Below are 18,231 nucleotides of genomic sequence, written 5' to 3' on the forward strand. Positions count from 1 at the left end.
CCGTCATGCCGAAGAAAAAAACAAAACAAAAAAAAAACATGGAGTCTGGAACACTGACGGGTTCCTCCTGTGAAGCCCATTTTTATATACCAATTCCCCTAAACGCTGCCAATACGCCATTATACAGTAGCTGTAAGTTAGAAACACGTTCAGTAAGTTCTGTGGTTGTCCGGAAGACGTCAAATACATCTACATACGTCAATATGCGTTGGAGATACGTTACACATATGTTCAAAGCACGTTACTCATAGGTTAGAAATAAGTTTCGGGTACGCTAAACATTACCTCGACGTGTTTCAACTTGTGAGTAACTTACAAGTAACGTGTGTCGACGTGTGTCAACGATCGCATAACGTGCCTACAATTTATGGCCAGCGTATGCGGAACGTGTGAGTCATACGCTGGTATACGTCGAGAAATTTTGAGCATGCTTAAAATTTGTCGACGAGCTCGGCGTACTACGAGCGTGCTTCAGCGTGCTCTTAACGTATACAAAACTTACCCATAACGTATTCGACGAGTGCCAGCGTATTCGCCAAATTTTTCATACGTCGGCATACGCTGGCTAAAACGTCAAGATGTGACAGGGCCTTAAGGGAGCTTTGATTTTATGCTGTTTGTTGCATTAATTTTCCAAACAGTAAACCTCCTCACATTTGGTGTAGATAAGGTTTGCTTGAGGAAAAGAAAAGGTTTTGTTTCACATTAGATTAGCATGGATGAATGACCATAATAGGACTTTAATCGCCATCTTAGTTTGGGGTCGGCCAGAACCAAGTCCTTCACAAACCGGCTGGCCAGGCCTGAAGTTTGATTACTGTTGATTTGGGTAGCAACTTATAATTTATTCAAGGTTCCAGCAATAACTTGCCTATTCTTTGCAAATAACACTGTGGGGATCTTTAAAACCCCCCTAATGTTATTAGACGGGACACGTAAATCTAAGGGATGGAGCAGTTTATGATGCGATGTCGTGCCTGCGAGACACCAATCCGGCAGTTTATAGTCGGGTCGGCAATTGAACCCAGACTCGAGAGCTTGAAAGTAAGTGCGCTACGTCTGCACCATCCTGTCGGACTACGCATGTGGAATTGACTCAACCAGAATGGGAAAGTTCATAGAATACCTTAACTTGTGCAGTCTTGAGAAAAAGGACATGGGGAGGGTCTTTTTAACCCTTGCTTTGCATTTTTCACTAAACTGTTTGCTGATGACTCCATCCTCTGTCGTGACAGCCCTTCAGGATGAGTACTTCAGACATGAAGGCTGCAGCCTCTTCCCTCTCTTCAGACCTTGACAAAATCACAAGCTGGTCAAGCACTTGGAATATATCTTTCAATCCTGACAGATCTCACACACTCACGATCTCTCTGAAAGGACCGTATGGCAACCCCTACCCCCCCAAATCTACTTTCTTGGCAATCCTCTTGAGAAAGTTCAGTCATTCAACCTCCTTGGTCTCACTATCAGCAATGATCTTTCTTGGGCAAACCACATTTCAAAACTGCCCTTCAAAGCCAGCCGCCGACGGCATCCTCTGTCGTACAAAGTCTTTCCTTTGCACACCTGAACTTGTGTCCACCAACAAGGCCTTCATCCACAGCTTGATGGAGTACTGCTTTACCTTCTGGGCTGGCTTCCCTGCCTCACATGTTGCGCATTTTGACACCTTGGAAAACAAGGCCTTCAAGATTATTGGAATCTCCCATGATGAAGCCGAGTCTAAGGGCTTATCATTTCGCTGTCACAAATGGGTTGGTGGTCTCTCTGTCTTCTGCTCTTTCCATGACCCCCTCTTTTCCCCCTATCCAGGTTTCTCCAGAGCGCACATGGGTACACCTTCTGGTGAAACATCGAGTATCACTGCCCACCTGCACTCATTTGTTCCTGTTTTTTTTCCCACCTGTGGAAACAACTTCCACATTCCCTTCAATCCCATTCTTCCCTCCTGGGCTTCAAGACAACTCTTCACCATCATCTCAGATCATCCCCAATCCAAAACCACGGTCTTTTATACCCTAGTTAATCCCACCCTCCCTCCCACCTCACCTCCATTTCTCCTCCATCCAAATTTCCAGTTTTCCCTCCTTGGAGTTTCCTTCTGCATCCATGCATCCTCTCCTGCCCCCTATTCCTCATCACACCCATTGCTTGTCCAAGTCTCTCTCTGTCTTCTACTCTGCTGTTGGTGTTTCCCCGCTCTCTCCACTTTTCCTTTTGCATCCTGTTGTGTCTTGATCCGCTCGGTGTACTTGTTCTTCCAGGAGCCTCGACTATGCACATACAAAAATGCCCTTGGTGCTGCCTTATTTCTCTGATTGCTGAATCTCACCCTTACTCTGCCCTCAGGGAATGAGACTGTGTGAATATTTTGTCTCAGGTATACGAAATGGAAGGTTTTTGAAAGTGCCAATAAGGCGATTTGTGTTCTACAGCGTTCAAGCATGTAGTTCAATTGAAATAAAATAAAGGTTTTAAAGGTTATTGGAAAACAACAACTTTGTTTTGGAAGTTTACCGCCATTGATGCATCACCTTCTTTAATATGCAACATTAGTTATTCGTGAAGCCTGTTGTTGGCTTAAGGGTTAAGGTGGTTGGCTGAAGATTTGAGGGTCTTGAGTTTGAGCCCCTGTCGTGCCGTTGAAATAACACCGGGTGGATTGACTCAGCCTGTCATCCTTCCGAGGTTGGCAAAATGAGTAACAGCTTACTGGTAACAGGGGCACTGCATAAGCGGCACAGCCACACTTCCAGAAAAAACGATGCAACCAGCAGCCATAGGCTGCATATGAAACAACAACAAGTTATTCGTGCTTGTTATTTGTGTCCTTTATGACTCCCCTAAGAGCAGGAAGTTTCCTGTTTGGAATTATTTTTAATTTTGTTTGAATGCCAGACAGGTAGACAGACTGAAAAAAAAATCCTTGCTTCTCTCTGCGCATGTGCAATTGTGATGAGATTCCATCCAGTACAATGCAGTTTGTCTGCCTGTCCAAACAAACAGTGCAAGGTGCCGCCATATACAATTTTCCAAATTACTTCTAAACTGCAGGTTCGTGTTCCGATTTGTGTACTACACGACTGTCGGGACCCCACTATTCACAGATTCACTATTAGTGGAACCCGCATATTCGCGGGTCATAAAGTGTGACCAGCTTCTACATTCGTGTTTGCCAACATCACAGCATTACATCAGAAAGGTGCAAAAACGGATCCCTTTAACTATAGCCCAATAAGCTAACTGTACTTCCAGTTACCAGCACAGTCATGGGAATCCATCATCGCAGTTGACATAAAATCATTCCTTTTCTCCAACAGCCTCATCTCAGATCATAAATTCGGATTCAGACCTGGTCACTCTGCCTTGGAGATGCTGCTTCTACTCTCCCAACAATGGTGGAGGCCCTCAATATCAGACATAAGATCGGGGTCATCTCTCTGGACATATATCGAGCTTTTGATAGTCTGGCATCCTGCCTTGCTCATCAAACTGTCTGCCTATGGAATCAGTGGCCAACTCCACTCTTGGATTGCTGACTTCCACCACTCTAAAAGACAAAGTGTGGCTCTCAACGGAACCCTTTCATCTCCTCTCCTCTCCTTGTCAAGGCTGGAGTACCCCAAGGCTGTTTTCTAGGCCCCATATTATTCCTAATATTCATCAATGATCTCACTGACTGTCTTGAAAATCTCTTTATCTCTTTGCTGATGACTCCACCCTCTGCCGTGACATCTCTCATTCTTCTGACAAACAGGTAGCAACCTCTTCCCTCTCCTCAGACCTTGACAAAATTACAAACTGGTCAAAAACAATTTTGCGAATGCATCCATATTGTTTAACCTTTGCATTCTCCCTTATCCCTTGCTTGTCCGTCTCATCTACTTTCTCCCTCTGCCCTACTGTTAGTGTTTCCCCTTTCTCCTGCTGTTCCCTTCGTTAGGTTGTGTCCTGATTTGTTCTGTGTAATCGCTCTTCCACTAGCCTAGACCATGTAAAAATACAACCAAACAAAAAAAACCCCCCAAAAACAATGCCCCAACATTTGCAGACCCCGGCATTCGCAGATTTTTTCAGGAACGTTTCCCCCGTGAATAGCGGGGTCCAACAGTATTCAAAATAGAAAATTCAACTGAAATGAAGTAGTTCCTCAATCATAGACTGAGATCTCTCGACAGACAGCCGACAAAGTGAACCAATTGCTTTACTCGGCTTTTGGCTTCGTGCGTGTGGTGTAATAATTTGAAAATTTTCATGATATACATTTAATAATTCACTGCCGCAGAATTCTTCAATCATTTCTTATCCTTATCTTATTTCCAGATCACCTTTTGGAACAAGCTATGATTGGTCCGGCTCCCAATTCCATCTTATTGTCCTACCTCAAATATGCAATAAATTCCCAGGTAACCATATGTGCTAACACCAAAGCATTTTGGCCGATTAACATAATAGCATGGGTTATTTATCTGAGATTGTGTGCTTGATGCTTTTCAGATGGTGTCCTACTCCAATCTGATTCTTGCTATCACCAAGGTAATTCTATTTTTCTTGAGGTCAGTCTTATTATCATAAGCACTTCTGATTGGGGGAAATCCTTCATATAACCAGCTAATTTGTACTAGTTTTCTTTGCAAAATCCAAACTTACTTCCGGTTTGTCACACTTTTGTATGACCTTTATTTTTTAAACTCCAAACATTTAGTTATTTGAAAAGGGAGAGGTACTTCTAATTATCAAAGGGAGCTGGTGAAATAGCCTCTCTAGGTACAAAACGTGAGAATAACTGGACCCGTAAACAAAGAAAAGCTCGTCGAGCGAGAAATAGTGTTCGGAGAATATTGTTCTGAAGGACGAAAACGCTGTAAGATTTGCGAATAGAAAATAAATGGTGTCATCATCGGTTAAATCCATCCCACTCTTCCGACTGAATATAATGAAAATAACCCTTGTATTACCTGATCTGATCTAATCTGTCCCATAACCTTGAAGAGTCCCATGACCTGCGATTCTACGTAGAGGCATTTTTAGATCCTCGTGGAGGATCTCTAAGTCTTACTCACGTTGTTGTTCTTCATCTTCTTCTTGTGGACTTTTTTGTTTCACAGCCTACAGTTTTCATCGAAACTTCCTGAAACTTGGCATATATATATATATATATATATATATATATATATATATATATATATATATATATATATATATATATATATATATATATATATATATATATATATATATATATATAATACCCTGCGCAGACAGTAACCATCTCCGATTTTGAAAATTCCTCCTAGAAAAAAAGTTATGACGTCAAAATATCTCCGCTAATGGAAATCGCCGAAAAATTTATCTCCAAAACTAGGCAAGCTTTTAAAAAAATTTTTGCACGAATCAAACAGGGCTTTAGCATTAGCAGAGCACATATGATGCATCACTATGACATCATATCAATTTTTATGACGTCATTCCTATTTTTTGACATTTTTTTGTTTCACAACCCAGAGTTTTCATTCCATCTTCGTGAAACTTGCCATGTATATGCAGAAAGCCCACGTGCAGGCAGTAACCATCTCCGATTTTCGAAATTCTTCCAAGAAAAAAAGTTGACGTCATAATATCGCCGCTAATGGAAATCGCCTATACCATTATCTCCGAAACTAGGTAAGCTGTTTGAATTTTGTTTGCGGGAATCAAGCCAGGCATTAGCACAGATAATTTATCACAAACCTGATACATCACAATGACGTCATATTCGTTTTTATGACGTCATCATTAAGAGGACGAGGATCTTAGCTCATTTGAGCTTGTTTGTGGCACTAATTAAGTCATTTTGTAAAAACTGTCTTTTTTGTATCAACAAGTTGTGACTTTACAACTGTTGGCATGGGAACAGATTACATGCTTGAGAAAAGAGAAGAAACTTTTGGTCATGGTGGTCTATAAACTAAGGTTGTTAAAATGTGGAGATCTTAACGTGTAGAGGCCGATCGGACTCGGCGGTGCAACAGTTAGAGCCTCCGCTCTAACCCGGGGAGGTCAGCTGTTTAATCCCTGGGCAAGTCCTACCAAGGACTTTCAAAATGGTATGTGCTGCTTCCTTGCTCAACACTCAGCATTTAAAATGGATGGAGCATGGACAAACAACCATAGGTTAGCAACCATTACACAGGCTTGATGGGCCTATTAGCTTCCTTTTGTGTTGAAGTTGCTCATAAGGAAACTTATTATTACTATTATTATTTGAAATTTCATTGTTTTCCATGTTTCTATTGCTTATCTTTCCCAGTTTGAGGACTTTTCGAGAGACTACTGCGTCATTTCCCTCCTGGAGCTTATTGAAAATATTTGTCCGCACCTGAGGTTTGAAAAATCTTTTGCATCCCATGTAATGATGGGTATTCTGTGGGCTCAGAAAAACCGTGCGTTCCTCGTTCAAATTTGCATATGACCACATATCTAGTCACATTTGTACACAAAAACACTGGTACTGTTTCTTCCCTCCCGATCTTTTTTTTCCCTGTGCTCTCGACGCATAGCTGTTACGGCAAAGCAGAAGAATGCATGAGTCTCTGTCGAGCCCTGCTAAGCTGTCTCTTGTGGCTGCTGCAATGCATCACCCACTGCCTGGATCGCATTCACATGGCACAGGCACCGCAGACCTCTGAGCCTCTGCCCACTGTCCCACCCACAGCCCCTCCTCCCTTGGGGCTCCTCCCTTCCTGTGCCTCAGCTTTGGAGAAAGTTCTGGGTGGTGCTCGGAATCGTGCCTTTCTGCACATTGCACGCCTCGAGGAGCAGAGTGTGTGCCATTGCTTGAGCTGTTACCTGAACCACTTTCCATCTATTTTATGCAGAATCTTCCATTGCTGTTATTAAAAACTATAAAATGCAACTTGGCACAAATATTATTTTGTTAATGCAGTAGTTTGTTGTTTAGCCAAATGGATCCATTCTGGGGACAATTGGTCTTGACCAGTTTTTATTATTGTTATCAATATTATTAACATTACATATTCTGACATATATATATGTATGTATATATGTATGTATATATATATATATATATATATATATATATATATATATATATATATATATATTGTATGACGAGGCATATTAAATGTAGTTTAGTACAGTAAACATTAGGAAACCAGCATAAAACAGGAAGTGAGGCTATTGACTTTTCAAAATTATTTTCGAAGTAGATCCTGAGGAAGCTAACGAGTGGGAAGCAGAACAAAACTCTCTCTTCTTCCTCTCTCTCTCTGATGTACTATACTCTTTGCAGAGTGCCGGTGACACCAAAACAGCTTCCTGAGCAAGGATTATACTGGGTGGTTTGCCATTGCCTTCTCAGCAGCAGTTGGGGCAGGAATTTGGAATTTGTTTTGGGTGCCAACATTTGCTCACATACTCTTTGCTAAGGACACCGTGGGGTCTTTAACGTCCAACTAATGCCGGTTCACTCGATTCCCGTTTAACGTCCATCCGAGGATGGCACACACATTGATGAATCATCCTGCCTGTGAAACACCGGATTGACATTTTGTAATGGTTGGGATTCACACCCAAGCTGGAAAGCTTGGTGGCTAGTGTGCGTCCCTCGAGGTCATCCTGCTGGTCCTACAACAAAGCTTTGAACAATCTAATGTACAGCATGTGTCACCACGGTAATACATCCTCTAAGAAAATGAGCTAAAATCCAGAGTTGTCGATATAAACTTTGCTTATTCACGTCAGTCTTGAGGCATCCTGATGGTCATTGAAGATAAGAAAACATTAATAAAGATCCACCCCCCTATCCCCACTCTGATGATATAAGGATATAGAACACTGCCACTGTGTTCTACTCGACTTTCCTGAACAGAACAGGCCCTCGAATGCCTGCTTTGAAGGGAGGAAGAAAATGCTGTCACAAATTGCAGTGCAGCAGCACGCCTATTCATGCAAAATGGTTTGAGTTTAGGAGCGGAGGAAGAAGTGAATGTTTCATCTGTAACCTACTTCATGCGAAGCATTGTTGTGGGATCATCTGTTTATTATATACACAAATATGGTGTGTCCAAAACTAATTTAGTCCAATGCATCGAATGTTACATTCGAAGTAGTCTATATACATGAGTGATTATTCTCAGTTTAGCTGAATGGGTTGTGACATGTTTGGCAGTTGTGTGAAAAACTTATTTTTGAAAAAGAAAAGGGTACCCTCCTTGTGAAGTATTGTCGAGTATTCTGCTTAGTGATAGTATTGTACGAGTGTTATCCAATATAAGAATACAATTTCGTGCTTTTTCGTGTCTTGCCAATGATAACAATCGATGCGTGCGAATTATTTTAATTTATTATTTGCTAAAGTGCCACTTTATTAAACACCTCGCAAAAAATACATGTTTTTTGGAGCATGTTGACACTTTTTATAAATTCACCAAATACCTAAGCTGGTGTAAAAGACCAAGTCAATCTTTAAGATACCGTTTTTTTTGCTTTTCCCATCCAGGTATCTGGTCGTTGGTTGAGCAGACCACATGGAAGATTCCAGAGTTTCTGAACAGCATTGGCTGTCCAAATGATGTCAAGAGGCGCTTGGAGGAATGCACAATGGTCATCAAGAGGTGATGCCGCTGCTGTCATTCACGACAACGGATTTGGTGGCAATGTCGGGCAGTAACAGTTGTGAAAGTTTTATTTTTTATTTTTTACCTTCGGAGTGATGTTCTTTGTCCTGCTTTTCTGTTTGCAGAATTCCATCACTACTGCTGCTTGGAGAAGAACAATCCACCCATGTGGAGTTCCCCACCATTCAAGCTTTGATCACCCTGGAGGGAACCACCAACCTCACAGCCGAAGGGCAACCTTTGGTTGAGCACCTGCTGATTGTAAAACGGGTGCAGGTACATGACTATCTTGTTGCCTATAGATGCATGCAGATGGGATACCTTGTCGGTGCTGGTCAGGCTATTGGGGTATTGCTATGAAATGGTCTACTATTATCTACTATATCAAATACGAATCATCTCCTATATCGAAAGTAGTCTCCTATATCAAATACGATGGAGTATTTGATGTCCTCATTCTCACTAGCACCTGGCTTAATCTCACATCTGATGGTACATTTGTGTGTGCGGTACATTTGCTTCTCAAACATCAGCACACTTTACAAGTGAATCCTAATTCTGCGGGAAATCTAAATGGGACGACTACTGACTTGTGGGTACGTTGGCTCGGGGCAATCCAATCAGCCAAAGCAAGATTGTTCTTCGACCTTTTGTTCATTTTATAAAGTGAGCTTTAACTGTTTGTAGCTTTGTGCAACATTTGTTTTTCATAGTATATTGAACATGCATGAGAAATTTCTGCTTATCTGTGGATTTTGTCGTTTTTCTGAATGTCGGAGTCATTTTCTAAATCTGAGCAAACAGTTGGGGAAAAATATCCGAATTGCAATACGACCTTGGCATATAACATGATTGATGCATTTGATTTGTGAAAATCCAGTCCAGCGACATGAAACATAAGTGAAAGCGTAACTATTGATCCTATCAAGTAGTTTTGGATGTTTGCATCTCCTCTGTGCTGTAATCGTAAAATATGATTGGAATTTTGCACATTTTGTGCATCATTCATATGATCATTCCCCAACTTCTGTTTTCTGGTTTTCCTGCAGAGAATTGGGTAATTTTATTAGTTTGTCTGTCCGTGCTATGGGAGACGGGGTTTTGCAATCACTTTTGTGTGTGTGTCTGTCTCTCTTTTTTGTTTTTTAAACAATTTGAGCTTTTGTCATCAGATTTTCAACAAACCTTTATGGCAGGCACAAGCGATCAGGGCAAGAGAAACTAGAGTACAACGGTGAAAGGCTCTACAAGTTAGAAACTGCAATAATTATTGCCCAACTTTTACTTTTGAGTTTTGTCATTTGTGATTTACCATCACATTACATTACCCGTCGGGTGATTGTGTTTGCTTCCCCCCCCCCACCACAGTGGCACACGCACACGCACGCACACACACACACACACACACACACACACACACACACACACACACACACACACACACACACACACACACACACACACACACAATTGCATTTTCACTGTGAGTAAACTGACATGCAACTCTGACAACTCTTCACCAAAAAAACCTCACCCTTCCCCTTCCAACTATGTCCCATCTTTGCTCTCCCACCCCCACCCCCACTTCCAACCCCAAGTCCTCACCTTCCCCTCCCAACCCTAAGGCATCAATCTCTCCCCACACTCAAGCCTTAAACCCCCCCTATGTCCCTCCCACCGAAAGTCCTCAACCCCCTCCCTCCCCATTCCAAAATTGTCCTATCTTTACTCTCACCCTCCTCCCGTCATAAATGCAAACAGGCATTCTCACCATCAAAACAGCGGAATATGTAATGTTTTGTGCTCCCCTATCATGCCATCACTGACTTCACAGAAACCTATCGGGGGTCATTCCAAAAATTACGTAACTTTTTTTGCCAAAATCTGACACCCCCACCCCCTGTAATGCTCCATAGTGCTTCAACAGACACCCCCTAAAATATTACGTATGCTCAATGAAGGCACCACCCCCCCTCCCCCAACTCCCTATTTCATACGTTAATCTTGGGATGCTATTTAACCCCTGTAATGACATCATCAAACTAATTGCTCAGTGTGATATAATCATTTCTAAGTATGATCAGTTGCTTTCATTTGCAAATGAGATGAAGTGTCTTCGGGTTGGAAAAGTAATGATGGAATTCAAATATGTATAGCGATCAGTGGGATACAAAACGTTAAACTGTTCAGCCTGGTGGAGGTGTGCGCTTGACCGAGTGCCATTCTAGTTACTATAAGAATGACAGAGAAGTGTTGCATCAAAATACCACTAAACTCCATATTTACCGCGTTCTATCTCTTGATTTACCACTTCCCAGTTATTGCCAAGTCTTTCTTCAACGTCGTCCCGATTGTTGTGAACACCAGGTATTTCATGCACGATATCATCCCCAATTTCCACCTCGGGGTTATCACACTTAGAAGGTGCTATCAGACCGTACATAATGATTTTGACTATCGTCGGAATCTGAGGATTTTCTATCAGAAAATTTTTCATCAAATTCACTTTCTGACGAGTCCGAAGCGAGTTGTTTGGCCATTATCCATTGCGTGTTGAGACGATCATTTTGCCGATTATGAATATGTCACGCAGATGATATAATGACCCGGAAGGTTTTCTTGAATATTTAGGGGCAGAAACCACGTTCAGTTCTTTGTTTGTTACTTAAAAATCAATATCATAACATTAAAAAAATCTCATTCTGTGGATCTTTAAAACCTGCAAAAAAGTTCTCCCCCCCCCACACCCACCCCCTACCTCAGCAATTGATTTTGATTCCATGAAATACCCAGGTGTGAGTTGTTTCTTTAGAGGTGTTATACTGATCTACATGTTGAATGGTTTCTGAGTTTAACACACCGACACACACATGCATCTTTTAAAGCAGGTGTTTGTGTGTTAATTTTGAACTAAAGTAACCATGCTTGATTATAATGATATTGATACATATTTGTGTCCAGCATATCCCCATGCGATTCATGCTGCTGGAAATATGGAAAGCCTGCATGGTGGGCCTCATTGAGTCTCCTGAGGGTATTGAGGAACTCAAGTGGACTGCTTTCACCTTCCTCAAGGTAAAAGTACAGCTTTTATCATTCCCTGCTCTTCCTTTGGCTGTGGAGAATGTGGTATTAAATTGTTTATAAAGTTGAGTATCATTGTGGTATGTGGATTTGATTTTTTTTTGTTGGTTTTTATTTTGAAAAAAATGTGAGCCATTCTACTGAGAATCATGTGAAAGTCAGACATCATCGGGATCCACAGACAACAATATAAGGAGATGTATAAGATTGTGGGGGGATATGATGAATCCTTTAAGAGCTGGAGGGAAGCTCAACTTGCCAGGTAACTGCAGGCACGATTGGTTAAACTGGCCTTTTTAAAATTTAACTTTGATTTTTTTTTTAACATGGTGTGAGACTTGGAGGAGTGCAACACAAAAGCACATGCACACTGATGTTGACACTGAATTTGACATGCACACGAGCAGCCACTGAGCTTGGTAGAAGTGACATCACTTCCTTCCAAGAGCACTCTGGATACCAGCGATGCTATCGCTTATGACATCAATTTTTTTCTCTCTCTCTCTCTCTCTCTCTCTCTCTCTCTCTCTCTCTCTCTCTCTCTCTCTCTCTCTCTCTCTCTCTCTCTCTCTCTCTCTCTGCCCTCATTTGGACAATTACAGGGGAATGTCCTCCCAATGGGGTTTGTTCTGCACTCTCCTTTAAATGACGTGTGTCAAACAAGGAAGCATGCCTTTGACAGAGAACTAGTGATGGCAAATAGGATACAGGCCATGACAGTGGTACAGGAGAGGTTTAATTTGAAGGCCCTGACTTTTTGCTTGATCTTTGGGCCACGACCTTGCTTCATTGGGATCACTGTGGTTCCTTGGTTTTAAAGCCACTGTGCTTGATCTTTGATGTTTTATTTGAAGGTTGAGCCTTCAAAAGTTATTCGCCCAGAAGGACAGCAATCGGAGTTTCTGGAAAAATAAAATTATTTGATACATGGATATTATATTGCCTATTTCTTGTCTTGCAGATGCCCCAAGTGCTTTTAAAACTTAAAAAGTTCCATCAGGGTGACAAGGTGAGGTTATGCCAGGAATCGCCTGATTGTTTTTGCATAACCTGAAGGGTCAGAGAGAATGTTTTGGGAATCTATGCTCATGTTTTTTTTATTTATTTATTGCCTATCCAGCATCATTCTCACAGCTGCCTTGTGATGTGATGGATTCATGACCTTTGCACTGAGAGATTAGTGAATTATTTGCAGGACTTCAATGATGAATTGAATCTGGCGCTGGAGTCCCTGGTAAAATTGACACCCCTCCTCGACAAGGCTGACCATAGATGCAAGTGCGTTGTCTAAGAGCCGCTCTATTTATTATTCTTTTCCTTGCACGTTTCCTCCTTATTGCATGATTGTCTGACACACGGTACGTGCTCGTTTTTCAGCTGCGACTGTTTCCAGCTGATCTTACAAGAGTGTGGAAAGTTTGGAATTCTCTCGGAAAGCCAAAACCAAAAGCTTGTAGCTTTTAGGTAAGAGTTGAATAATGTATTGTAGTGATAGCTATTTACAAGAAAATGGAAATGGCTTGTGAGGTGCTGGTCGAGTCATATTGATATCTGACCTGATGAGTATTTGCCGATTATGAGGGTAGATGCTGCTGAAGCTACTTCCTAAGCAAGGAATACACTTGGTGTCTGGCAGTTGTCATCCCAGTGGCATTCAGAACAATAATATGGAATTTACACAAAGGCCTGGGAGACAATGGCCTGCAATTTTCAAATTGTGGGATATTTTAAATCCACAAGTGAGGGCAAGCACCTTGGATCGCTTGTTTAAAACCTCCTACAAAAGGATATTGTGCGACTGTAGAAGTGGAAATTTTTGCGATTATATTTTCATGCTGAGCGACATGAAAACGTTTTCGTGCATATTTAATTTCATGTTGTGGCACAAGACACATTCCAATCTCAACGATGTTAACCATGTAAAATTGCAATGAATATTTACATTGGGAGAAAATAACTTGCAGTATAACCAAAACTGAAGAGAAGCAGGGATCAAAACATACTTTTGTAAATGGTTTACAAACCTGGTGTAAGTCATGTGGATTCCAAAATACGATGGGAAAGAGTACAGTAAAGCACATCAAATCAGTAGTTAATTGAATATAGAGATAAATACATTCATGGCCTCTTGGAGCATTGGATATTTTTATTCATTCCATTTTCTGGCCTCAGCGTCGCTGTCTCCACAAGCAAGTATGGGACTTTCACCTGTACTGGCTTTCAATATTTCTTCATTAGTGGCAGAGACAGACGGTGCATCAATCCCTTTCTTGCAGGTTTCGAGAAACATTGAAGTTTGTCCTTTTTTGAAGTTGGCTTCAAATAACGAAGCATATTTTATGTTGAATTGTGGACACTAAAGTACAGTACTGTAGTTGCGAACCATCTGGACCTACGTTACATGTTCTGGCCAAGAGTGTTGCTTACTACTCGCTACAGCACGACTGCTAACTGTATGGGTATGACACCAGCATTCTTTGTGCAATCTGGTGCTGTAATATTTCTAAAAAAAGGCAAATGTATTTGTGCGTTGATAAATACACGCTTCTCCGTTGTCGCACAAAAATTGATGCCGCTTAAAAATTTCCACTTTTATAGCGTTGCAACGCCATGTTTTTGAACTCCATTGTACCATTTTGGAGTGCATAGTGGTAATATCAATAGACTGTGTGCACATATTGCTGTGGAAGGTCTATTTGACTATATTATCTTCAATTAGATGTAAAAAAGATCTTTTTTTTTTTTAAGACCACTTTCCCAATCGCATCCTCACCAAGTTTCCCGATTGATAAATAATTAGTGCAAATCTGCCTATGAATATTGCAATTGTGCAAATTATTACCTCTGCCACTGAAGGTGGATGGAGGTTATGTTTTCACCTGTGTCAGTAGGGGAGTTTTGTTGGTTCTTGGACTGTCCTATTTCCCCCATTGACTTTAATGTTAACTCAGGGAAAAAACTATTTGACCCTGTCAATAAAAAGGAGTGAATTTTTTTTCTCACAAACAGATCTGCACAAACTTCTCCTTCTCCTCCCCCACCTTTTCCACTCATCCTGCATCAGCTTCTCTGTATTAAATTATTTCTGGGACTAAACTCTTCCATGAGCCTCAACTATGCATCAAAAACTGCTTTTTTTTACCCCCCCCCCACTATTTTATTTGACCCCCCCCGCCACCCCTCACTCCTGACCACACACCTTCCACCCTCTTTCTCTCACCTGTTTATCCTGCCATTTGAACAGAGATTCCTTCTCTTTATATCCTTACCTAGGAATAATACTCCCTTGTGCAAGAAAACTTTATATTGAAAATGATGTATTTCAGATATCTCATCCATTAAAAAATCAGCTTAAGCAAAATTGCTTCGATATAAATGACCTCAAAACTCTGGAAAAGTATAGAGCCAAGCAAAGACCAAACCAAAGAGTGGAGAAAATCACAACCGTGGAATTTAAATGGGAAACATGATGAATGTGGACAGTATCAAAAAAGTATTGTTGAAGGAATAATCAAGACAACTGTAAGTAAAGCACACAGACTGAGAGGTTTAAAAAGATTTAATGGATGTCAAGAAAACAATGGAAAAATAATTTACTACAATTTTAAAATGATATGTGGTTCAGGAGTAGCTCAGAGCAGAACGCTGAGGAAGGTTAATCATTTTTTCACAACTCAACAAAGATATTTAGCCAAAGAACCAAACCCCAACATATTATTTATCAACATTCTCGATTGTGATGAAAGTTAAAAGAAAAGAAGGTGTTTTAATAAACTACAAACCCAACAAATATTTATTGGTAACCTTTTTGAATTCATTTTGAAATACGAACAAAATTTTCTTTTAAACACAAAAATATAACATATAAATCAGAAAGAGATTTCACCAAGATTTTATTCAAAAGACAAAAATATATATATATGTGTGTCCGAGAAAAATCATCTTTTTTTGTTTGTTATATAAATATGGTGAGCTTAACTCATTGTGATGTTTGCAATAAGGACTACAAATATTACAACAAACACTTACAATCATGCAAACACACAATATATTTCAACTAATCCAACCAGTAGAGCAAGAAAAATAACATTGTGATATATGCTCAAAGGACTTGTTAAAACGTAGTTCGAAGAGACATCTTCAATCATGCAAACACAAAAAGAAACTCAGAGGATACAGCTGGGCTTGTATTTGAAAAAAAACTTATTGGGTATTCAAGTATCATATAAAAATAAGAATTTAAGGATCATATAAAAATATTTAGGTTTGGAGAGCCAGAACCAAAATCGGGAGCTGAAGCAATTGTGAAAGTTAGTTTGGCTGTTGAAACTTTAATTAACAAGAGCCTAAGGGAATTTAATACCAGTAAATTTATATTTGACAAAATAAGACGATGAAAGAAACGTGTTTAAAGAATAAACACTTGACATGAGAACAAACCCTCATTTCATTTCTTCATGTCAAAGTTTCCAAGATTGTCATGTTTATGATAAACTTCAGAGGTATGAAATCGATGTTGGTGATAACACAGAAGGAAGTGGCTTTAACATTGGGAAAATCATTTTCTTAGATATACACATCTTTAAATTGGATCCTCTTAAAGCTTCTTCCTGTATTGATTTGCCAAGAGTAATAAAACTTTAAAAAGTAGTTGTTAATGTTCAAAACAATGACAACAAATGCTTCCTCTGGGCTGTTCTTGCTCACTTACACCCCCCCCCCCACAATGGAAACCGGAACGAATATGGCATTATAAAAAATAGAAAGATATTTTAAATATTGTTGCAGTTCTCGGAACCGCATGCATACAACAGATAGTGGTCCCAAGACAGTTATCCCATTAATATACGTGTAGATAGTCCCTTCCCTTTTGTCGAACGGGCAACAGGGACGTGCGTTGCGATGATCTCATAGCTAGGTTTGCTTACATCATTTCTTCTTTATTTAATTTCTACTCTTTTCTGATTATTCCTGAGGTAAATCTGAGCCACGTGCACCCTGCGCTGTGAGATGGGTCCTCAGCAAAGGCCAAGCAGGCACGACACCGACAGCCCTCCGTACAAAACACAGCCTGCCAAACGCACTCGCAGCGGTAATTTCCACCCGATGGTGTTTTCCACAATACAGGAAATACACCCATCACGACGCCCACGCTTCACGGAACGCGTACCGAGGCCGATTAATAAGAAGAAAGACAACATCCTCCACGTTGTGCATGATACGGGCAGCACGTACTTTTCAACCCATTGCTGGACTACTTTTGGCTAAGCACATCTAATAGTGGAGCAACTTAGCATAACAATTGTGCATTTTGTGAGGAAGGCACCAAATTTGGCACACTAGTAGCCTATCATATTATGAAGAGATTTGGATATTGGGCCATCGGACATTTGTGTTGGAAAGTTCGGTCAAGCCGCTGTAATTAAGTATCCACCCAGATCATCTCAATTTTTTTACATTGATTATTGGTAATAAGTTGAATAATTTAAGACACGTAAATATGAGTTATTGATAAATTCGTCATTTTGTTAGGGGATTTCATAGTCCCAGGCTCTAAAAGGGCAATAAAACAAGAAAAAATAAAAATATGCCAGAATGTGCATATATCATGCAAATCCACCACTGACTGACACAAATGCTGATTTTCTCAGACGGTGGGTGACAACCTTTTGATTAGATGAGAAATTTCATATAGAATGTTTTATATGTTGTATTTTTGCATGGTCTAAATATGTCATATTTTAAGGTGAAACAAGAAAAAAGGCCAATACTGGGCATGTATATTCAATAAAAAATCCTGTATATTCAGTAATATACATCATAGACCCATGAACCTATATATTTTAAGGTCCTTTGGAACACTGTCTGTGCAATGAACCAAATTTCATGACCAGTAGTAGTCTTTGTGACTTTCAAAAATGACACTCAAGTCAGGGCCAATCAGAGCGCCCGATTCGGGTGACGACACCGAGTTTCGGGGTGGCCCCCACCCCACGCTGCGGAGCCTATAAAGGTCCGAGCGGACTCCTTCTCTCTCTCTCTGCTGCTGCCCTGCCTCGTCTTTCGTTCAACCTGGACCTTGACTCCGCCTTCTGTCGGCATCACTGGGCTCCTCCTCTTCTCCGCCCACATGACTCTGACTCCACCCTCCCAACTCAAGCCCCTCCTTCACGCCCACGGTCTCGACGCGAACTGCCCGAAGCAGGAGACGATGCTCCAGCTACCAGGGGCGGGGGGGTACCGCACCATGGTGCATACCCCCAAAACGTATTGGTGGTGCGTTCGGGTACCGCGGATCATTTATACAAAGGTACCGAGAGACCAGCAGTTCCGACGCTAAAAAAGTGCTCATTTTTCCAATTCGTACATTACTTGGGCGTTTTCGGGTGAATAGTTTTATTAATGGCAATTGGTAATCGCTTGCCAAGCCAGCCGTTCCTTCGGAGTGCTTGCTTGAGTGTTTAAGCCAATTACCGAGTGCCCCACAGTCGATAGCGGCACAGTTTGTATCCCGATCGGGATGTACAGT

At 40.9% G+C, this 18,231-nt stretch overlaps 1 protein-coding gene across 2 annotated transcripts in view; it reads left to right on the forward strand.

Annotated features, from left to right (window-relative positions):
* Positions 1 to 18,231, forward strand: part of MED24 (mediator complex subunit 24) — a 66,181-nt gene that overhangs the window by 11,045 nt on the left and 36,905 nt on the right. For both annotated transcript variants that reach the window (XM_085877782.1, XM_085877781.1), the window contains exons 3-12: positions 4,324 to 4,406; positions 4,498 to 4,536; positions 6,290 to 6,363; positions 6,540 to 6,802; positions 8,501 to 8,615; positions 8,744 to 8,894; positions 11,580 to 11,693; positions 12,664 to 12,711; positions 12,898 to 12,980; positions 13,080 to 13,166. In XM_085877782.1, the coding sequence (XP_085733908.1) occupies positions 4,324 to 4,406; positions 4,498 to 4,536; positions 6,290 to 6,363; positions 6,540 to 6,802; positions 8,501 to 8,615; positions 8,744 to 8,894; positions 11,580 to 11,693; positions 12,664 to 12,711; positions 12,898 to 12,980; positions 13,080 to 13,166 (1,057 nt within the window). The remainder of the gene's footprint in view (positions 1 to 4,323; positions 4,407 to 4,497; positions 4,537 to 6,289; positions 6,364 to 6,539; positions 6,803 to 8,500; positions 8,616 to 8,743; positions 8,895 to 11,579; positions 11,694 to 12,663; positions 12,712 to 12,897; positions 12,981 to 13,079; positions 13,167 to 18,231) is intronic.

This window comes from Eptatretus burgeri, chromosome 4, assembly GCF_056783735.1.
Source record: "Eptatretus burgeri isolate ZD-2024b chromosome 4, Ebu_testis_v1, whole genome shotgun sequence".
Lineage (NCBI taxonomy): Eukaryota > Metazoa > Chordata > Myxini > Myxiniformes > Myxinidae > Eptatretus > Eptatretus burgeri.